General features: G+C 41.3%; 2 protein-coding genes across 2 annotated transcripts; one reads left to right on the top strand and one right to left on the bottom strand.

Annotated features, from left to right (window-relative positions):
• Positions 1 to 878: 878 nt before the first annotated feature.
• On the bottom strand, positions 879 to 8,266 carry LOC311034475 (extracellular calcium-sensing receptor-like; the record flags this gene model as incomplete). Its single annotated transcript, XM_084042357.1, has 8 exons — positions 879 to 1,792; positions 3,469 to 3,592; positions 3,672 to 3,899; positions 4,330 to 4,442; positions 5,797 to 5,935; positions 6,371 to 6,640; positions 7,047 to 7,133; positions 8,006 to 8,266. The coding sequence occupies 8 exons, from the start codon at positions 8,264 to 8,266 to the stop codon at positions 879 to 881; spliced, it is 2,136 nt and encodes a 711-aa protein (XP_083898483.1).
• A 5,857-nt stretch (positions 8,267 to 14,123) lies between these two features.
• On the top strand, positions 14,124 to 23,851 carry LOC311034476 (extracellular calcium-sensing receptor-like; the record flags this gene model as incomplete). Its single annotated transcript, XM_084042358.1, has 8 exons — positions 14,124 to 14,387; positions 17,621 to 17,707; positions 19,345 to 19,614; positions 19,912 to 20,124; positions 20,199 to 20,474; positions 21,420 to 21,647; positions 21,744 to 21,867; positions 22,938 to 23,851. Exons 1-8 carry the CDS (start codon positions 14,127 to 14,129, stop codon positions 23,849 to 23,851), a joined length of 2,373 nt encoding a protein of 790 aa, XP_083898484.1. The 5' UTR covers positions 14,124 to 14,126.
• Between the last annotated feature and the right edge of the window lie 289 nt (positions 23,852 to 24,140).

The raw sequence follows: 24,140 nt of genomic DNA on the forward strand, positions 1-24,140 counted from the left end.
TGGAAATCACCATCAACACAGAGGCAACAAACTCCACGTGAGTAAAAGACAACAAGACTGAGGCCTTTAGTTTGAGGACAGTAAACTGGAGCACTCAGCCTATAACTACACAGCACAGTGTTTTCAAAGGTACTAACATCAGGGTTGAGATTACCAAGTACTGTCAAATCTGTGTCTGTGGGAGTGCCTGATGCGGGCATGTCATCAAAATTCCACTGACAACGTGCAAGTTTGACTAATGACAACCGTATCTAACTCTTTCGGATCTCTTTCTATACTGTAGCCTAGTATGCAATCAAACAGGAATAGCTCACCTTCCGTGGACATGGGAATTAATTTAGTCATTAACTGTCACCCTTACCCCGGATCAGTTGCTGTAGCAATTTGTGCAACAACCAGCCTACCGTAATGTAGAGGATTACTCTTTCGTTGGATTTCTGTTGGATTAACTATTTACTTTCTGTTTCGTGAGCGTTGGGGAAACAGGGAGACACATGGGCGGTTACGTACGTGCGTGTGTGCATGCGTGTGTGAACCATCAGACTTTAAGTTTCGGTTTGGTCATCATCATATTATGATAACTAAGTGATTGTTATATTTCTTTTTCATTTATAGATAAATTGCAGCTTCTGAGCTTTACTTCTGTGTTTGTATCTATTGTTTATTGTGAAAGCCATTCATTGCATGCTACATTTTTTAAATGTATCAATTTAATCTGTAAGAGGATAATTTCACAATTATCCTCCTCTCAATGGATTTCTTTTGTGACAGTTGAAAATCTATAACTAACAAAGTTTTCAGCACAGTCAAAGATATTCACACGTATTGTTACAAAATACACACAGAATACACATGAAATGTATTTAATGTCTTCGTCTCTACGTCTTGGTGGCACCATGACCCATGATGGACTTCTTAGTGTTTTTCTCAGGTTTCAAAATTATTATATAACACTTTGGTCCAAACAGCGCCACCAAAAGGCCAAAACTAGATGCCAAAATAGCAAATACCTCCACTACATCTGCATATTTGCCTGGAGAGCTGATATATGCTGGGATGAAGGCTATCCACACGGCACAGAAGATCAACATGCTGAAAGTGATATACTTGGCTTCATTGAAGTTGTCTGGAAGATTCCTTGCCATGAACGCTAGGAAAAAGCTGAGGAGTGCCAGAAAACCAATATAACCTAGTAAGACTGCAAAACCAACTGTTGATCCCACATCACACTCATAAACTATCGTATCACTGAGGTATTGTGTGTTTTTACGAGGAGTTGGCGAGGCAGATACAAGCCAGGCTATGCAGATTATTACCTGGATGGAAGTAAGAGTCAGAACTATTCCTCTCTGCTGCATAGCACCGAAAAACTTCATAATGTCTGCACCGCCAGGCTTGGAGGCCTTGAACACGGCTATTACCACCATAGTTTTTACCAGGATACACGAGACACAAAGCACAAAGCTGATCCCAAATACTGCATGTCTCAGCTGACAAGTCCTAAGCCTGGGACGGCCAATGAACAGAAGTGAGCACAAGAAACACAGTTTAAGTGACAGCAAAAGTTGAAAGCTGAGTTCTGAGTTGTTGGCGCGCACCATGGGTGTGTCTTTATGATAGACGAAGATTCCCAGGACAATGGCAGAGATAAGTGTGCCTAGCAATGAGATGGCTGTCAAGGAGATACCCAGGGCCTCAAGGTAGGAGAGGAACTCAACGCTCTTTGGTACACAGTGGTCACGCTGGGGACTGGACCAGAGGTCCTCTGGACAACTGGTGCACTCTGCAGAGTCTAACATAAACGTCAAGGTTAAAGAGACAGATAAGTATTATCCTAACGATAACGTGCATTGCTAAATCCTACTATCCTACTATAACCCATCATATGCAGGGAAGGACAGGACAATTCTACACTTTTCACAAATGTAAGCTGTTTATTAGCAGTTCTGTGAACTCTCACTTGATTAAAACCACTGTCTGTGGGGATTGGGGGAGAGAATCATGGGAACAGTGCCATGGTTAATTGATTAGGTGTTTCCAATTGTCTAACTGTAATCTCCACTTTATAGTAGCCCTGGTCCAGAGCGTTAGTGAGTTCACTAACGGACCAGGGCTAGCTGTATTAGCATGCTGTACCTAGGTCAGGTCAGGACTGCAACTTCTAAATCATGTCACAGGAATGTTTGAGGAAAAGTTGGCATACTGCATTTTTTGAAAGTTCAATTTGTTCCAAATCAGAATCTACCATCTACCAAGAATCTACCACCATTGAAATAATAAGGGCCCCACTTCTTTTTCAATTGCTCCAATGGATTGTCTTTAGTCTATGCAGGAACACTCCTGGGATGACTTGCATTTAACTTTGTGGATCGATGTGTGTGTGTAGTGCCCAGGATCACTTAGCAAATTGGCACCGGGTGAAAAAAGGGTTACAAAATCGAGGGATAAAAATTATAAATTAAACTTTGTGGATGGATGTAGCATGGGCCTGGGGCGATAACCCATTAACTTCCCCTGCGCATGGCTACAAGCAGGTGGCACAAAAGCCATGGCCAAACAAACAAAACAAAAAAATTCCCTTGGAAATCATTGCATTCATCTTTCTAAGTTGATTAAAATAAATAAATGTAACCATGTCCTGGTTTATAAGTAATTGTTGCATCATTTGTGCTAATTATACAGAGGGCCTTTCATGGCAATCGGACACTGCATTCATGATTTGAGGCATTTTGTTCCTAAAAGATGTGAAAAGGGTGGAAAATCGGACACATCTGGGTTGATCACATGACTATATAGACACTGTGTACCGATTTGCATGACGGTTGGATAACATCTGTAGGAGTAATATAAACAAATGTGTTTGCACAAATCGGCCTCCTGGTGGCGCTATAATAGGGCCATGTGAAACATTTGGGGCAGAGGTTCTGAATTGGCATCCAGGGAGTGTGTGTGCACAGTTTCGCAGCGACCGGGCCAACGGTGCCGGAAATTAGCTGTCCGCAGACGGACAGGACACACGGACGGACAGACGGACAGGGGGCAAAGCATACTCTCTTGCCATGACAATTATGACATTTAGGCAATTTATGATCAGAAAGTGACTTTTACAGCTTGCCATGCAGCTGAAATGGATTCAGCACATAAAGATCAAACAACACGTGAAGTGCTTTCCTACAAAATGCCTGCTACCCCGTTTCTTTCCTTTTTTGGCCCTGACCACACATTTAATAATTTATGTCGACATACAAGACATGATACAAGGACACAAAAATGTACAGTCAGCAAATCTTGGAGCGTGCACACACACACACACACACACACACACACACACACACACACACACACACACACACACACACACACACACACACACACACACAGCGCACAAACACACAGGCAGATAGTAGCCTCAATATTACAAAGTAGCAGACCCACTATCCCCGGATATGGACTTATATGTAAACCAACCGGTCTCATTGCTAATCTCTCCATCAGAACAAGCAATGCAGTCAAAGCAGCAGACAGGTTGTCCTTTCCTTCTGGCCACACGGGTTCCAGGGGAACAGCTCTCACTGCACACTGACTGAGGAGGCTACAGAGGAAAGCAACAATGATCAATTTAGTCTAAACTAAATTTCACATCATGAGTTATTTTAGAAAGCCAAAGTCACCTTTGTGGAATCAAAGTTCCAGAAGATTCTGTCTTCATCAAGGATGAGTATTACACCTCCGGAGGTGGTTTCCTTGACCACACCTACGTTGTGAACCTTTGTACTTCCGTCAGGGAGCCACACCCAGTTCATGACATCATAGATAGGTAAAGCGTCACCATTCTCATCAAATGATACACGATCACCAAATGATGTGGTGAAGTTGACCTTTTGCAGGTAATGCACAATCTAGAAATTGTGATGAGGAAAATGATGAAGAAAGAATGAATGAATGAATAAATAAAATCTTACTGTATACAATATTCACTATAGCAGCTGTTTCCCAACCTGTGGGCCAGGGTCCACTGGCAGGCCATGGGGATATTGCACGTGGTCCCCCAAATAATTGGCAAACAAAGATGCGTTTAACACTTAAACAGCATTAACATTTTTGATATAAAATATTTATAACTATTAAAATAATGATTACGATAAACATGCTCTGAAAATGCACATGGCCCACCCTGCTGACCACTTAACACGGCAGGTAAACTGTGAATTAATGTCACACCTGCCATGGCTGTATTGTCTGCAAACTGGCACAGCTGTGCCCAGTGAAAGGCCCTCTTCCTGGCACACACTGCAACATGTCATGGAGGGCATGGGCCAGAGCATACACAGCCTTGTACACATTATACTCTGGTCTGAGGTCGGACACATCCAATAGTGTAGTTTCTGCTGTTGCTAGGTCTTCTTGTCCAGTACACACCCCTCCACCAGCATCCACCCACTCTGATGGAAGGGGTGCAAATTTACACTGAAATGTGATCTCCCAAAACTGCCTCACCTGAAGAAACAAGTAAAGACTTAGATAAAAAATAAACCTTTAAAATTGGGTCAAATTCATTCTACTGCTATGCCACCAGAATGTGGAATGCCCTACCGACAGACATCAAAACGTGTGACTCCTTACCCTCCTTCAAAACCGCCATAAAAGAGCACCTGTCTGCAAATGGTAACTGGTCTGATTAACGTCTAACCTTAAAGGGCAAGACCACTTTGGTAGAGGTTTGGGTTGTGTAGTCACCTTGCCATGATGTAACTCCAAAGATGGACAAGAAATCAAAAATAATTGCTCCATTGATTAGAAATTGATAATTCAAAATATGCTCCTCATTGACTTACATTGTACGGTAAAGCAGGTCTCAAAGTCACTCTTTTAGCACGTAAATGAACACAGACAAAGCTTCTTCTACAGCACTGCCACCCAGGTGTGGAATAGTCTGACCCCATCCCTCAAAAAATGCAGATCAGCTTCCTTTATAACAGCCCTGAAAATTCACCTTTCAGGAGGCCAAAGGGGGAAGTAGTACCACTTCTCCCTTAGACAGACGAGCACCCCCCCCCCTCCTTTGACTCCCCCCCCCCCCCTTTTATTTCCCCCGACTCTGTACATATAGTGTTTTTTGTCTGTATTTTGTGATAATATTGAACTGTTGGTGCAACCTTTTAGACAAAGTGTTTTAACTGTAACTGTTATTTACATTTCTGCCTAATAAAATATTCAATCAAACAATTCAATCAATTCAAAGATTCAGATAATATAAAACATCACCAAACCCAGTACTGTTTTTTTTATACAAATGTCAACTTCCTGCTGATTTTACTATTTGAAGATCCGGATCCGCTGCTCCAATCCGGATTTTCTTCTTCATAAAGATAGCAAAACATTTACAGTTTGTTAACATTTGTATTTAAAAAAAAAAACAGTACTGGGTTGTGTGATATTCTATATTGTCTGTTTGCGTTTGTGTATGTGCTAAAATATTGACTTTGAGGGTTGTTTCAGCGTACAATGTCAAGTCAATGAAGAGCATATTTTGAATTATCCATTTCTAATCAATGGAACAATTATTTTGTATTTATAGTCCACCTTTGGAGTACATCATGGCAAGGTAACTAGCACCATATAATCGTACCACTGACTGTACTATTTGCAAATCTGTTAATAAAGTATTCAATCGATCAATCAAACTTTGAAATTGCAGCTTAAATACTAAATGAAACAAGAGACTCACTATGGTATTTTCACGACTGTTGTCTGGGTCATTGTCAGGATGTATTTTTAGCATGAAGTCCTTGAGACCTGGTATCTCTCCACGACGGATGTCAATGCCCAAAGTGCCTCTCAGGTAGGGCATGAAGTCAGGAGTGTGGAGTCCAGTATATGTCGTCCAGGATTCACTGGCCATCCATTGCAGACCCGTTGCATTCTGCTTTACCACCTATTGTGTTGAACAAAATACATATTGTTACTGTCGGACAGGTACCTTGTATGTCCAAAACCGTTCAAGAAATGGTATACAAATAACTTGCTTTCCAATGGATGTAGTTATTTTTTGTCACAAGCTCTTGTTAATACTTTTCATTGGTTCACCGACATACAGTGAGATGTGTGATTGGTGTGATTATCTGTTTGCTTATTGTGCACAGAGTACTGGAATCAAAAGCAAAAGCAAAATAACAACAAGAGCAAAAAAAACAAAAACACAATTGAGCATTTACATTGATGAACCTAGAAAAAAGTGATTAAATTGCATTGCATAAAAATGCTTTAAAAATGTAACCTATTTTCTTATTCTGAAAGAATGTGTTCCCTTCAGTGTAGCTCACTTAATATTCCTTATAATTATGAATGCATCATAAATCTTTAACCAAACCTCCACCAGGAGTTTAGCCATATTTCTCCGTGATACAAATGCAATGACAACACGAGCTGTGGATTTCTTCATCATTGTGACAATCCTCTGAAGTCCAGCCGGGTCAGTGACCATGGGCACGACCTCCACGTATGCCAGACAAGCCAACCCAGAGCGGTCCAGCTCAGACTGGAAGGATCTGGCAGCACTGTGTCCATAGTCATTATCAAGATACAGCATTCCTACCCAGGTCCACCTGAACCGCCTCATAATCTGGAGCATAGCTTGCACCTGATTGGATATAATGGAGGGATAAGTGCATATAGGCTAGATTATTCACATAGTGAATCGGTGCATCTTCTACACAGATTCCACAATAGAAAAGGTCTAATCATTCTCTTTTGTTGCTGTAAATATAGAGACCATCACCAGCAGTAATACTAGCCGATCTACATGCACACAATGTTGTGAGCTTTTAGATCGGCTATTTTCCAAACAAAATCTTCCAAACAAAACCAAATCGTTGGTAAAATGGAAACATTTTACCAACACAAATATTGTAGGTGGTCCCTAGCACAAATCATTTTCAGATGGGGGTCCATGGCCAAAATAAATACATATTAATGTTGGGGGTCCTTGACATGATAAAAGTGTGAGAACCACTAGTAACCATTAGAGAACCACAATAGAAATTCACCTGGAAGGCGTCACTTGGGATTGTTCTGAAGAAAGAGGGGAACTGGTTACGGTCACTCAGGCAGGAGCAGGTGGCATAGTAACTTACCTACAAAAGGTACAACACATCTGTTATCTAATATACTCAAATATTTAACACATGTCCCCTGCAAACAGAGAATATGAGCATATGAGAGCATAACAATACATCCTTTGGTATAATCCTCTCTCTCTCTCTCTCTCTCTCTCTCTCTCTCTCTCTCTCTCTCTCTCTCTAAGGTTTAATGTTGCAATGTTACAGCCTAATACATCCTGGATATCACGCCAAATAGTTTATTCCCCACTACTTTATATTAAAAACCATGAAATAGGCCCGTTTGAGGGCCGTATAGGATTCCTACTCTCAAGTCCAGGGCAAAGAATCACACCTCCAACACAGATGTGTTGTGCTCCAACCTATTGAAAACCCATGTGCCACGCTCCGTTCAAAATGTGCCTGCTCAGTCTAGCTGAAAGTAAACATCATCGCTGTCAGGTGGAAACCTCTTATGTCCAAAACTATTACGTTACAGGAAATAGGGGGAAAAGATGTGTTCCAGTGGTTCCAATGTAGTTATTATTTAGTCACAAGCACTTGTTAATACATTGGTTCAATAGTCATAAAACCCACAGAAACACTTTCACTTTTACTTGTATTTAAATGTATTTAAAATAAAAGAAATAGCTCATCAACAAGGCGTTGTGAGCTTGTATTATAGATTGGCTATTTTTTGCTACTGTATGGTATTTATTTACGGAGACACATAAAATGTTGAAATATGGAGATATGAGGTTTCTGCACGACAGTGACAATATGTTCTATGTCTTTCAAACTGTAAAAAGACAAAATAATGCATTGTTTATCATATTATAGATTTGTAAAATATAACCAACATTAAGCATATAGGTAATTGTAAAAGGGGGTTGAATTATGAAACTTACCTGGGGCACTCTGTATAAACCAATCATGTTAGCAATAGCCATAGAACTTGTTGAGGTAGAAGCACCCACAATTCCCAGCACTGGAGGGGAGCCGACACAGCTCTCATCCAACTGAAAGTGATCCTCTCTCCCAGTGACCAATGACAACGCTGCACGGAATGTAACTCCAAGCGTCTGACAGGTATCATAGATACTATACCCCAGAGTCACATTGGGCAGCAGGCTGGTGTTTATATTGACCTCCTGAATGGCAAACGCCATGGTCTGTGCAGACCTGAAGCCACTGACATCGAATCTAACGCACAAAATCCCACTGTAACCATATTTATTTTCGTAGAAATATACAACATCAACTAATCCTAATGGTACTATCTGTCAAAATAAGTTAGCCATTATCTTACTTGCTATTGTATTTGTGATACTCACTCATAGCATGTGGACTCCTGTTGCTTGGAGGTGAAAGACAACTCAGGGGGTACAGAGGAGAGGTGGATATAAAACAAGCCACCCAGAACCAAGTCTCCAACCTTGACAAATGTGTTGACATTAACCTGTTCCTGTAACACACAAGAAGAGGAAGGTGAGGAAGACAAAGCAGAGGATGAAGAGAACAATATCATGTACAAGTACATGTATGAAAGCAGGTGCTTGTCTAGAGAAGCCCTCATGACTGTCCTCCTCTGTCTAACACCCCACTCCCTTCCTAAAGCCATTGTCCAGTTGCTACATTTTATACACAACGCTGTGCCATCCCCTGTGCCACCTTATGGCATTAGATCATCTTTCACAACACCATCTGGCCAGAGGCAGTAGAGGCAGGGCTTACCATGTTGAGTGTGTGCTATAATGCTATAGCGCGTGCTACAAGCTCATAGCACGGCACCGAGTGCTGCGCTATGAGCTTGTAGATCTGCTATTTTTGAAAAATCGTGAAAATGTGTATTTATATTTTTAAAGTGACATTCTTTTACTCAAATCTTTGCTTCTGGGGGGTTATACAAATGTCAGTTTAAAAAAAAAAACATATGTTGCTATAATATCAGTGGTTCACAAACCTTTTTCATGTCAAGGACCCCCAAAATGAGATGTATTTGTGATGCTGTTTAGCTCAAATCTAAAAGAACTTTCCAGTTTTTAATGGGTTGACCAGGGGTGTCAAACTCGCACTTTCGAGGTCGCATGCGGCTCTGAAAGGGGTCCACTGCGGCCCCCACATGATTTTCTGAAAAATATGTTCATTCTACCTCTTATGCCGCCGTCACCATCCCCCTCCCCAAACCCCCCTCGCTGCTCGTTGCAGGCCACTCGGCACCTCTCTGTCTCGCGCGCGCCTACCTGTGTAAAGTCTATGGCTGCCAGAGTGTGACACTGCCACATAAATGTGTGCAATAATCTATTTCCTGTCCATGTGTATTGAAAGAAAATAAACAAGGGAATATATTGGTTTAAATATGGTTGAATATTTAACACCTAAATGTAGTGTACGGATTTATGTTTTTGTTTTGTGTAAGTTGATTATGGCCATTCATTTTCTGTTGACATGGTTCACGCATAGGGGGAGCTGTGGGGAAAAAGCAGCACATGTAGCAAAAGTTCCAGGAAGTGATCACTGTGGAAAGTTCCACAGGAAGTGAGGTACCAGGAACAGATAAGAGTACAGGAAGTGAGGTGGCCAGGGGTTCCATTTTAGGTATTCAAAAAAGAGTGTTTGGTGGTGTTTGAGAAAGAGACTCTTGTAAGCCTGTAAACCAAAATCAGGAATTGATAAACCACTGAGTAGTGGGGCCGGAGAACTTTGGGATCTGGAAGGAGAGAAGTTTGGTCGAGAAACATTTCTGAGGGTTTATATCTGAATCAATTCAGAGCTTTTGGACAAAGGAACCCGCTGTGGCCTCCTGACTTGAAGGTTGGGTGAGGAATATATTTGTTCCCCTTTTTTATGCAATGTAATGCCTTATTATTTGCTGACTTTGCGGATTACTGGATTTTCCAAAATAGAAGATAGAATATTTGTTGGATTACTTTTGAATTTTGGGAAACTATACTCATTGGAGACATTTAAAATAACTTTGCATTACAGGACTAAAGATCAGAGTTAGATTTTTCATTTGTATTTTGAAGTGTACTGATTTTGTAATTTATTTGAATTAGTATTTTGTTTGATTGAGATTGGGTCAGATACAAGGTCTCAATTTAATTTCAAAAGCACCAGTTTCTTTTTGGTCTGCATTACAGTTTGTTTACAGTATAAATAATTACAGTATAAATAATTACGCAGGTAGAGGACCTTTTTTCTTTAATATAACTCAGACATACGATTGTATGGTTCTGATTGTTATAAGAGAACAATTAGCAGGCCGGGTTGCTTGCCTACCCAGACCCTGACATTTTGCCATAGCCTGACATTTTGCCATAGCCAATTGAAATGGAGTCAGAAAGATCAGACCGATACATCTTGATCACATGACCCCAGAGATAATGTGCACCCATTTGTGTTGAGTTTTGGACAAAAATGTTGTGTTTTGATTCAATTTGATTCAATTTAATTTTGAGATGTAATTCCTCTATTTTAAAATGGTTTATCGCGTCTCCTTAAACAAAAATTGCATTGTTCGTTTCACCACTCATACCAATTTCTTGTAGCACAACTGTAATACCAATAACTAAAGTAGCTATTCTTCTTAATACATTTGATAAACAAAATGTGTAAAGTGATATACAGTATTTATTGCAGTGACTGACACAGAAGGCTGTAAAAAAAAAAGCCAAGTGCCAACTGTGTAAGTGAACGCATTTATGTGTGTCCGCGCAATTGGTTGTGGCACTCATCAAGTCACCTTTCGCACAATGCGGCCCTCACCACGAAACGAGTTTGACACCCCTTGATGATTTTATTTGGAATTCATCACTTTAACCGTTAAGCTGATAAATCCCAAATAATATTATCAAAGTATTCCGGCTCCGGCGGCACCCACGGACTTGCATCACGACATCCACTTTGAGAAACCCATAATGTGTCAATCACACTCTCTCACCAGGGTTACATTAACTATTTATTGTTTTACTTGTTTTTTAGAACACCATAATTTTTTTTACAACATAAGTAACCTACAACAGTCAATGTCACCCTCTTGTGCCCCATAGAGGAACAGTTTGTTTTTGAGCTCCAGCACCTGGAAAATTACTAGCGGGTCTCTAAACCCTTCACTCAACTAGAGAATGATGCAATCTCTCAGCTTTCATTGCTAAAACTGGGTGGGCACAATCAGTGAGTTTAAAAAAAAAATTAAACTGCATTGCAGAACCAATCAAAAGGTTTTAGGGCTGGTCCTTCACATTGGGGTGGTGACATGATTAGTTTCTAAAGCAGTGGGCGTAGCTTTGTGTTCTCGCTGGTGCTCTTGCAACTATCTTGCATTCAGAAGTGTCCAGACATATCGGTAGGCACACATCTCCGACCGTCTGACAACAACTGACTATACCCAGGTGGGTACAAATTAAACGTGAGCTGGGCAAGCAAGGGCAGGTGTGTGATTCCCAGTGATGACATCTGGCCCAGGGGTGATGAAATAGTGGCTCAACAGGTGCACTGTTGGAAGATAATTAATTTTAAGGTCCAATGAGAAGATTGAGTCTAGACCTGACCCTTCAAAACATGCTGATGTTAATTAACAAGGACACAGGTGTGCCATGTTTACAACTACTGTAGCCAGGTCTATATTTGTACAGTGTTATAATACAGACAGGGATAGGCAACCATACACCAAAATGTTTTTAATACAAAATACCCCAAATGTAGATATATTAAAATAAACTACAGTATTATAATAACCTTGTGGGCTTCAGATCGGAAGGATTAGTCATCATGTATATTACTATGAACATTCTAACCAAACACCAAACCTATACTCACTTACATGAGGAAATGGAGAGGGGGTTGGCACCACAATACCCCTCTCTATCCCTCACTGATGTGACACATTGATTACAACATATAACACAAACATCTTGACACATTAAATCTTATAAACACATTGGGCTTCATTCACTATACTCGGGTCAGCACATATTTTGTACTTATGCGCATATACGCAACTTCCCAGGTTAAGAGTGTGGTCATTTCTTGTCCGTGAATCGTGGTGGACGTACACTCAATCTCACGTCACGTCTGCTCGGAAGCAGACTTATATGCCTCAAACCTTTCGTATATGTTATTAGAATGCCTTATTCTCCATGCAAAATCAATAGTGCTACCGCTAAACCTCAAATAAAATATTTGTGTGCCCAACATTTGTCAACACATATTATTGACACATATATATTAAACGATATATTGCTTGGATCTGGCACGCTGATTGGTTTTATTAATGTAACGCCTAGATGTTCTACTAACCATACCAAATTGTAAGACCGACACATCCCCACATGTAAAATCGGCACGAGATCACTTTGTATCTAGACAACGCGGGAGCACGGTGTGAATTACCCACTGCGTCAGAGGGATAATATACCAACCGAGCTCTATTTGCGGCAGAAGATCCTATACCACTATTTGGGGATTTAGCATTGCGCAAGGGCCGTTCCCGTGCAAAGGTTGCTATCTTCGGACACCAGCCTTATCCCTAGAACACCTGCGGCACCCGTTACATTATGCATAGGTGTGGTTTGGGCGTTACAATAATAAAACACAACTTAAAATATTACGTTGGGTGTCTTTGCGCGATTATTAGGTTCCAATATGGCGGCATATTTTCCAATATGGCTGCCGATAAATTGCAGAAATGTAATTTTGTTGGTCATTATTGCTATTGTTTTTTCTTATAGTTATGGTTAATAACTATACCTTGGTGACTCTGATACCTCAGTGTTTCGGCAGCAGTTGTCCCGGGGAGCGACCCGTAGCCGGCACCACCGTGTGTGCCTCGCCAACCCTCCGTTCCGAAGGTATCGCCCGTTTTCTGCTGAAAATCGAAGATCTGTGTAAAAGTGTAAAACTTGCCGGGGACCCCTGTGGGGGGGGTCACAAGCTCGGGCTTGTAGATCTGCTATTTGCCGCAGGAGGGGGGGAGGCAACGGGCAATTGTAGCTTGGGGGAGCACATGCTCTCTCTGGCTCCATGGTTTAGGCGCCAGTGTATGTATACAGTATATAGGCCTATAAGAACAACAATAGAACAACAACCTAAGAACAACAATGGGTGAAAAGTTGCCAATGTAGACCCTGGTAAGATAGTGCCATTGACACATTACACATGCAATTATTTTGATATGAAAGCATTGCTAATGTATATTAAGCCCTGCCTCTTACTTCTGCCTCTGCCCAGATGGGTGTTGTAAAAGATTACGTAGTGGCATAAGGTGGCAGTGGGGATGGCACAGCTCTGTGTATAAAACTTAACAACTGGACAATGGATTTAGAGAGAGGGGGGGGTGTTAGACAGAGGACAGTCATGAGGGCTTCTCTAGACATACACCTGCTTTCATACATGTACTTGACCTTGATATTGTTCTTGTCCTTCTCTCTCTTGTCTTCCTCACCTTCCTCTTCATGTGAGTTACAGGCAGAGTTTAACCTCAACAGATTTTACAAGGCTGGTGACTTTGTTCTGGGTGGTTTGTTTCCATTCCACTTCTCCTCTGTCTTCCCTGAACTGTCTTTTACCTCCAAGCAACAGGAGCCCACTTGCTATGGGTGAGTATCACAAATACAATAGCAAGTAAGCAACACAGACCTTGTTTTGATAGATAGTACCAGGATTACATTTCTACAGAGACACTATTGTCACTGTCGGGATGAAACCTTGCATATCCAAAACCATGACTTTTTAGGATATTGAAAAAAATAACATGTTTCCAATTGGTCCAATGTAGTTATTACTCACAAGCTCTTTATACTTTTCATTGGTTCAATATTTTAAAACCTACAGACTCACTATTAAACACGTTACTTTGTTTGATGAAATCCGCGCAACATGGCAACAAACTGCTCCGTTGCCATTGAAAATAATTGGCAGAATCCGCCCTCATACTGTAGGTAAAATTCTAGTTTGGTGTGACTGCGCCCTTACAGTGGAATTGTGTCTGTTAGTTTTGTGGCTGAAGGGTTCAGACTGGCCCAGATCATGGCTTTTGCCATCAATGAGATCAACAGAAACCCCAGACTTCTACCCAATGTGACTCTGGGATACAGTATCTATGATACCTGTATCACACTTGGAGTTACATTCCGTGCAGCGTTGTCACTGATCAGTCGGAGAGAGGAGCAGTTTACGCTGGATGAGAGCTGTCTCGGGTCCCCTCCAGTGCTGGGAATTGTGGGTCCTTCTGACTCAAAAAGTTCTATTGGCATCTCTAGAATGTTAGGTTTGTACAGAGTGCCCATGGTAAGTCTCTCACTTGAATCCCATTTTACCATAACCTATTTTGTATGCTTAATTTTGGTGTTTTGGCTATTTACACCAGTGGTTCCCAAACCTTTTTGCTCAATTTTCCCGGGCAATATTTGGGCAATATTTGCCTGGGACCTAAATTAGTGAAAATAGCAAATCTACAAGCTCACAACGCGTCACTTCGTGCCACGTTGCGAGCTTGCAGATCTGCTATTTTCACTACTTCATAAATGTTGTTTTTTTATTACTGTTTTTAATGTGAAATATTTCATTTTATTTATGAAATAACTTTGACAAAATTATTAAAAGGGGATGTTTAAGTTTGAAACACATTTACTTGCAGCAGAGCCTGTGAGCAGAGAGGGCAGGTTGTGAATGGAGTGTGGAGCAGGTTTTCAAAAGGTCGGAGCCACAATGCATCTGTGTTAGAAGTTTGATTCATTGTACCGACCTGTGTAGGAAATCTATAGCCCTCAGTTTGGCCCATCCCAGTGTCAGATGTATCTGTAAACCCTCTTGTCCTCCAGCCTTTGTAACCTTTTTGTTTAGTATGCTGGTTTTGCCATTCGTAAACTGGCAAAACTAAAATGACTATGTCTAAGCAGAGTTAAGAGTGATTGCTAAAATGTCTGTCCCAACAGGTGCCAACAAGGCCCAATTAAGGTTGTGTGTAGAACGACAGCTTACTGATAAGGGGATCCTGGTGAGTTGCAGAGTAGGCCTTAAAGTTTGACGGGTCACCTGCCCCTCAGCCTAAAGCTGGTGCTTCTGGACGTACCTCCGCCACTCCTGAAACGTTCGACATCAGTAAGCATATTTCGTTGGTACCACTTTTCGAAGAGACAGAAAACTGATTTGTACTTTGTTTTTGAGCTCATTGCAACCACTGTGAAATGGCCTAAACACATGGAGTTTACTGTTGCATTGTAAGTAAGTGGGAAGAAATCGGGAGGTGTGCAGCCTTATCTATAGACCAGAGTTAGTGAGGGCACACATGACAGAAGAACCTTCATGTCCCTTATCCACTCGTGTCCTCTTTGAGTCCCTTTATTACCCACTCAGTAATCGTGTATTCGATTTATTCCCACTCGAGTAAACTTCGTACCCCCTTCCTCCCCTTTGTGTGTAGATTGATTGTGTCTTCTTAATTTTTGGAAACACGCCCGTCTCAGTTTTGTCTTTTGGACCTGCTTTATGAGTGTACACGCTGATGTATTAATATTACTGTTGTACTGATTTGTACTGTTTGTTTTAGCAGTGATGTGAAATTTTTAATCTGCCCCTTGGCCAGTTCCCACTTGTAAAAGAGACTCTGTCTCAATGTGTTTTACTGGTTAAATAAAGGTTAAATAAATAAATAAAAATTTATTCCCTGAAAACAATGGCTTAAATATGTGGTTTTCGGGGGCACGGTGGCGCAGTTGGTAGCGCTGTCGCCTCACAGCAAGAAGGTCCTGGGTTCGATTCCCGCCGGGGACGCTGTGGGCGCTGGGGGCGTGTCTTCTCCTCCGCGTCATCAGCGCCCATACCCTAGGTGGGGTTGGAGAAAGGGCCTACTCTGTGTGGAGTTTGCATGTTCTCCCCGTGTCTCCCAGGGTAGTTAATACCCTCACAAAAACATGTAGTAATCCTGGTCACTATACCGCCTCCCCCATGACTGCCGGGGCGCCTGATGGAGGGGAAGGGAACTGGTTGGAATAACGTGTGGCACCTGCACAACAGACATTCGTAGTAATTTAATGTTGTTGTCATATGTTAAAAGGGTATTGGCATGACTCTGAGGAAGGTCGAAAGACCGAAACGTCAGTCACTCTGTATACTTGCACCTAAATAATAAAAGGCTTAAAACTGTCCGAGCTGCTCCAGCGTTGATCTCTTCGGTATTGACAGACCCCTTTTAACCCTCACATACATTTGTAGTCCTGTTTGTATTATTCCAATGTTTTTTATGCATGTATGCCACTCAGGCTTTGTAATACACCCTCCACGTTACAGAAAACAGCGAGGTGGACCTCATGTGTTTTGCAGTTTATTCCAATCACTGATTTGAGCATATTCACACCTTTGGAGGTTGAGGGAGACCAACCTCAATTTGTTTTTAACTTGAAATGGTGAGTTTGGCTTTGTTTATGTCTCTCTCGTTTTGCCCGTCATGGTGGAAACTTTTGGGGGTGAAGTTTTTGTTAGGGAGGGAGGTGTTACGGCCAGCCTTATTCTGTATTTGCATTAATTATTATTATTTGTATTTTGTTTATTTTGGGATAATTATGATTAGTTAGAATATTGTTGGATTATTAGTCGGCTATATTGTTGCTTTTCTGTATTCCTTATAAGGTGGCGAATGGTGTGAATGCTGTGAGAATGGGTGTGCTGCTGGTGTGAGTGGAGTGGCTGACTGCATCCAGGCTGTGATACAGATTGACATGTCCAGCCTCTGGCCCTTTCCCCTGCTCTTATTCGTCTCCCCTGTCCACGCCCTAGCCAGGGGTTGGCTGTGATCCGGAGCTCTCACCTATAAAGCCTCACTCTGCTCTGGCAGCAGCGGGGACTAGTAGCTTTCAAAAGCAGCAGAGACTCGATCCCTCTGGTCTCCCAACCAATGCAGCCTGTTCTTCTGCCTTTTTGTTTGATTTGATACGTTTGGCATTCAGTTCAACCTCAGAGTTGATTCCGTTTATTCTTGGTCTGTATGATTGAGTTGGAGTTATTTCACCTACTATTGTATATTTCATTAATTTGTTGTGTTCACCTATTTTTCACCATGTATGGGGTAATTTTGGTTTGGTTTATCCAATTCCTATTTGTTTCCGTTTTTCTATAGTTAAGTAAGTACGTTTATAAATTGTATATTTTCTTTTGGTTAGGGGTTTAGGTTAGGGGTTATTTTCTTTATTAGTCAGTTCTTTTTGCTACATTGTAAACCGGCACCCTGAAGTCATTTTGCACTTACAAAAAAGACAAAAAGAGATTGAAGTCTCTGATAAAAATAAATAAAAATAAAAGCAATTCATTTTTTAAACTACTGTTGCCCTCCATTATTATGTTACCTTCCCTACCCTAGACAGGGGGTCGTAACATTATGTATATATACTCCCCGCTCTGCTCACATGCTTTGCTTGCAGGGGACATAAAAAAAACATAATAATAATAATAATAATAATAATAAGGGTAATAATAATAATAATAAAGATGTATGTTACAAAACAGATGTTTTGTGCCTTTTCCAGGTAAGTTACTATGCTGCTTGCTCCTGTCTGAGTGATCTGACTCAGTTTCCATCCTTCTTTAGAACAATACCAAGCAATGCCTTCCAGGTAATTAACTTCTACACACATTGAATGTGTTGGTGTCTGTTAGTTCATGTTCCACACACTTGAACCGATTGATTGATCATTAAAATAAACTTGCTCTGAAAGTGCATGTGGCCCACCCATCTGACCACTTAACACAGGCTCCCTTGTTAACTCATTCAAACCGGGAACGCATCTGTGTAATCACTTTATCCATATTTTATACTTTGGCTATTCAGAAATAGCAAATATACAAGCTCATAGTGCGGCCAAATACATATCATTTTGGGGGTCCTGGACATGAACAAGTTTGAGAACCACTGGTGTAGGAGATTCGTTGACTTGCCACTATGTGACAAGTCACTGGCCCTCCTTTGTGAATGTAGAACATTTGATTAAATGTTGCACTAGACATGATGTCACAAAATGACAATTCCTCAAGTGCATCCTAAAAGTAGAAATAACTAGGTACCTGTATTTATAAGGTGTATGGTGAGTTGGGAAGGTACCCAATTTGTATTTTAGTTAAAAAGAGACTTGATCGAAGGCAAAGAGAGTACATTGAGCCGAATAATGTACAACTGTCTGCTTAACCTGTTTAACACAGCTGTATATATACGGTATGTCACCATGGGTCTCACAAGTGAAGCAGATACTGGATGGTCTTTGGCTGACTCAGAAATGTAATAACATTGACTGGTTGAAACTAACTGTTGAACAGAGGTTGAAAAGACATTTCTTGCGAAAGTGCTAAAAGTGAACTTAATAGTATGACATCATGTGACATGTATGTAGAGTTCAAACAAGAGTTGAATTTAGAAAAATACCTGTTGCGTGAAAACCATAAGTACAAACAGGCCATTTGTAATATTAGGGTGAATAACACGAGAATTCCAAAGGTTACTGCATGGCAGATATAAAGAGCTGGTGAGAAGTCAGGGGTTGTGCAATTTATGGAACGAGTAGGGGATGAGTTTTACGTTTTGTTTGAGTGCAATAATATTAGCATTATGAATTTTAGACAGAAATATCTGCCAAAGTACTAAGCTATACAACTCACCCATCTTAGAGTTCTCAACAGGCCTAACTGGGTCCTACTGGGCCCGCCCTAGGCTTTGCTCGGCCCGAACAATTACCATACTTTTAGCCCGAAAATGTGTCATGTGCGCGATGTCCTCAAAGTCACGCATTCAACAAGCTTTGAACTGAGCAGATTGGACCTTCCGTTCCATAGATAATTGCCAAAACATCTTGAAAACGTCCACTTTCACCGATTTTCGATCGCCTATTTTCGGCCATTGTTGCCCGTTTTTCTTTAATAACATGGGCTAGGAAGGTCGGGATTGTGGGCCCAGCCCGGCCCGGCCCGAAAACGTTGGGTCGGTTAGGGCCGGGTTCGGGCAGAATTTAAGAACTCTAACCCATCTATGTTGAAATAAATTGTATTATTACAATCTGATAAACCAAAAGTAATTATAAATTGGGTGATTTTCTGAAAAACGTTCTTCCTCCGTTCAAATAACGCATGCCATGCCTTTTGCTACGTCTGTACGAATATTGTTATGTATTGTAGGCCTATATTGTCTATTTATGAATCTGTGCTCCTGATGATGATGATGATGAATAATCTAACCCTAGTATTCATCCCTCCATTCTTTCAGGTGCAAGCTATGCTCCAGATGATGAGGCGGTTTGAGTGGACTTGGGTAGGCGTGCTGTTTAGTGATGATGAATCTGGTCGCGATGCTGCCCTGTTATTCCAGTCTGACCTGGTCCAGTCTGGTCTGGGTTGTGTGGCTTATTCAGAAGCTCTGCCCTGGCACAATGACCCGGCTAAACTTCAGAGGATTGTCACTGTGATGAAGACATCCACAGCTCGTGTGGTCATTGCATTTGCATATTTGATCTATATGGATAATGTCATGGAGGAGGTTTGTGTTATATGATACATGTTAATTTCATAATTTTAAGGAATCTGGAATGAGTTACATTTAAGTAAAGTCCCTTCATACATGAACAAGAGTTGCACTTCAACTATAAACAAAAAAAATTGAATAACGTGGAATGGTTCACTTTTTCCTTAATATAATTAAAAAAGTGAAATGTTCATATATTCTAGATTCATTGCACATAAAGTGTTTGTTTTTTTACCAATCGTACTGTAGCATAATTATATGTATGTGTGTGTGTTTAAATTAATGATGTATTTATTTCAACACAATCAATAGGTGGTAAAGCAGAATGTGACAGGTCTGCAATGGATCTTACCTGCCACTGCAGCTTGGTGGAACGACCTTAATCTCCGGTCTCCTCACTTCATGCCGTACTTAAGAGGCACCCTGGGTTTTGCCATCCGTCGTGGAGAGATGCCAGGTCTCAAGGACTTCTTGTTAAAAATACATCCTGACAATGACCCAGACAACAGCCATGAAGATAACATAGTGAGTATTTTGTTTAATGTTGTATTTAAGCTGCGATTTCTGTGATTTTATGTATTTCATTGTTGTTTCTCCAGGTGAGGCAGTTTTGGGAGCACACATTTCAGTGTGAAATTGCACCCCTTCCATCAGAGTGGGTGGAAGCTGGTGGAAGGGTGTGTACTGGACAAGAGGACCTAAGCACAGCGGAAACTACACTTCTGGATGTCTCTGACCTCAGGGCCGACTATAATGTGTACAAGGCTGTGTATGCTCTGGCCCATGCCCTCCATGACATGTTGCTATGTGTGCCAGGAGGAGGGCCTTTCACAGGGCACAGCTGTGGCAGTTTGCAGACAATACAACCATGGCAGGTGAGACATTACTTCACAGTTCACCTGTAATGTTTGTAGTTTGATTCAAAGTTAGAATAATAATTAAAATGTAATAATGACATTGGTGAAAACAAGAAAAATGGACATAGTAGGATTGTTCGTGTATCATCAGATGGCCAGCTCAGTATCATCATGCCCTCGTCTCTGCATGCCTGTGCATGGTCCTACGTCAAAGAGGTCAACTTCTAAATGTGGTCTGTAGGGGGCAGGTGGTAATTATGTTCTTCTGAAGGTGGTCTGTGGTAATCATATGTTCGGCATTCTGTTCAGACTTGCGGCACTCACTTGCTGTGCTGTCTTCATAATTATAATTAGTCCCACGTCTTCATAATTATTTGAAGCAGCCGACCCCAGTATGTACAGTAGGTGTTTCAACAGCGTAAATTGCCGGCGCGGTAGGTCTTCACCTTTAGAGTAGATTAGATATCCTATATTATCCACAAGGGGAAATCGTATTGCTCGGGTCAACACATACATTCAAGACAATTAATAAATATACTCCACAATTACAACACCCAGCAACAGACATTAAAAACAAGAAGTACTACAATTTTACGGCTATAAAATGTATGTCTTATTTTAAAAAAGGGTCTTTAAGAAAACAATGTCCTCTCTGGAGCTGGAGATGGCCTATTTTTTAAGACCTCCTTTCAGTGCCCAGAAAGTTAGTAACCCGCTGCACGCACGCACACACACACACACACACACACACACACACACACACACACACACACACACACACACACACACACACACACACACACACACACACACACACACACACACACACACACACACACACACACACACACACACACACGCACGCATTAGTTATTGCAACATTTCCTGTCAATGTAACTAGTGTATACTGCATACAGTATATTTCTAAAGTCTCTCTCCTCTATGATTTTTCACTATTTCTAGCTTGTGTATTACCTGGAAAGGGTCAACTTCACCACATCATTTGGTGATCGTGTATCATTTGATGAGAATGGTGACGCCTTACCTATCTATGATGTCATGAACTGGGAGTGGCTCCCTGATGGAAGCACAAAGTTTCGCAATGTAGGTGTGGTCAAGAAGTCATCCTCCAGAGATGAAGAACTCATCCTGAACGAAGACAGAATCTTCTGGAACTTTGACTCCCGAAAGGTAATTTCAGCTTTTCTAAAATAACTCATTTTGAGCTCATGGTGTGAATGTGATTTAGTTTAGACTGAAATTGATCATTGTTGCTTTCCTCTGTAGCCTCCTCGGTCAGTGTGCAGCGAGAGCTGTTCCCCTGGAACCCGTGTGGCCAGAAGGAAAGGAGAACCCGTCTGCTGCTTTGACTGCATTGCTTGTTCTGATGGAGAGGTCAGCAATCAGACAGGTTAGTTTATATTACTGGTCCATACCCAGGGTTGTTCACACCCAAACTACGTGCAGACTTTAGACTTGGATGGATGGATGGATGGATGGATGGATGGATGAAAGCTGTATTTCGAACATGCTAAAATTAGACCAAAAAATATATTTATTTATATATAATATGAATACAAATATAAAAACAAGCCTCACAGGCAACAACACAATACTATAATGCTACATGTTCTAAAAGGAGTAGTAAAGTTACATAATCAGTTTCAGATCGACATACAAACCAGCTGCATGAAACAATGCATGTGAATGACCACGTGCACCGGGATGTGTACTGGAATTTCGTCATTTTAAGGGCAAGGCCACTTAGCCTTTGGTGTTGTCAATTCTTTGATGGCACAAAGGCCAAATACCAGGGCAGAAAGGCCATCAAATAAAACAATGATTTTAAGTCCACAGAAATAATGGTTTGAACTTGAAGGCTAAAGCCACACTATGTAGTTTTGGGTATCAGCGGCCACTTTGGGCACATGTGTACGCAAACAGACTTCAATGGTAAATATTATATTTATTAAAATGTATTGTAAGATACTGTCACAGGAAGAAGTGGTTGTTTTACTATTTCTCAACAACAAACACAACCGACGTCCAATGCGCAACAGGAGTGTGCAACATACTGCAATACTGCATACGGTAGATTTATTGATGATTCTCACCCCTATCTCCACCGAAAGTGGTTTAATTGAGTGAGAGAAATGCTAATTAACAGCTTACATTTGGGAGAGGGGTAGAATTGTCTTCTTCACTCCCTGCATATGATGGTCAAAGCCTGTGTGCAATTTCAAATCGATTGGTCAACCCATTGAGGAGAACAATGGAGGAGGGTACTTCCACCGACAGCACAGAGACAGGTTAAATATGGGAAATGTCAATTATCGGTTTCTTCACTCCAAGAGCTTTCCACATTCATATTGATAGGCTAGGAGGATATAGTAGGATTAGAAGGATAGTAGGATGACAATATAGGTTATCTTTAGGACGATACTTGCTTATCTGTCTCTTTAACCTTGCTGTTGTTGATAGATTCTGCAGAGTGCACCAGTTGTCCAGAGGATTTCTGGTCCAATCCCCAGCATGACCAGTGTGTCCCTAAGAGGAGGGAGTTCCTGTCCTACCATGAGGACCTGGGTATCTCCTTGACAACCATCTCATTGCTAGGCACACTTATCTGCGCCATTGTCATGGGAATCTTCGTCTATCATCGAGACACACCCATGGTGCGCGCCAACAACTCAGAACTCAGCTTCCAACTTTTGCTGTCACTCAAACTGTGTTTCTTGTGCTCACTTCTGTTCATTGGTCGTCCCAGAGTCAGGACTTGTCAGCTGAGGCATGCAGTATTTGGGATCAGCTTTGTGCTGTGTGTCTCGTGTATCCTGGTAAAGACTATGGTGGTGTTGGCCGTGTTCAAATCCTCCAAGCCTGGCGGTGCAGACATTATGAAGTTTTTCGGTGCTATGCAGCAGAGAGGAACAGTTCTGGCACTTACTTCCATCCAGGCAATAATCTGCGCAGCCTGGCTTTTGTCTGCCTCACCAACTCCTCATAAAAACACACAATACCACAATGATAAGATAGTCTATGAGTGTAAAGTGGGATCAGCAGTTGGTTTTGCAGTCTTACTAGGTTATATTGGTTTACTGGCACTCCTCAGCTTTGTCCTAGCATTCATGGCAAGGAATCTTCCAGACAACTTCAATGAAGCCAAGTTAATCACTTTCAGCATGTTGATCTTCTGTGCCGTGTGGATAGCCTTCATCCCAGCATATATCAGCTCTCCAGGCAAATATGCAGATGTAGTGGAGGTATTTGCTATTTTAGCATCTAGTTTTGGTCTATTGCTGGCACTGTTTGGACCAAAGTGTTATGTGATACTTTTGAAACCTGAGAGAAACACTAAGAAGTCCATCATGGGTCGCGGTGCCACCAAGACATAGAAGCAGAACTTCAGTGATGATCACAAATCCAGTCAGAGATGCAAATCTATCTATCATAAAGCCAGTTGGTGAAAAGTTGATTACCCTCCCTGCTACCTTAAAGACTAAAAGTTTGGTTATTTTAGACCTATATAGACGAAACAAATTGCACCTTTTCATTCTCTTTGGGTCATAGTACTAGAGGTATGTAAGAGACAAATTAGGTATATGTTTAAAATTGGAAAATGTAACCTTTAGCTATTATTGTCCAACAACATTATTTTTGAAGGCCTCTGGTTTCAAAGGGTTA

This window comes from Gymnoscopelus microlampas (genome assembly GCF_963454915.1).
Source record: "Gymnoscopelus microlampas genome assembly, chromosome: 19".
Lineage (NCBI taxonomy): Eukaryota > Metazoa > Chordata > Actinopteri > Myctophiformes > Myctophidae > Gymnoscopelus > Gymnoscopelus microlampas.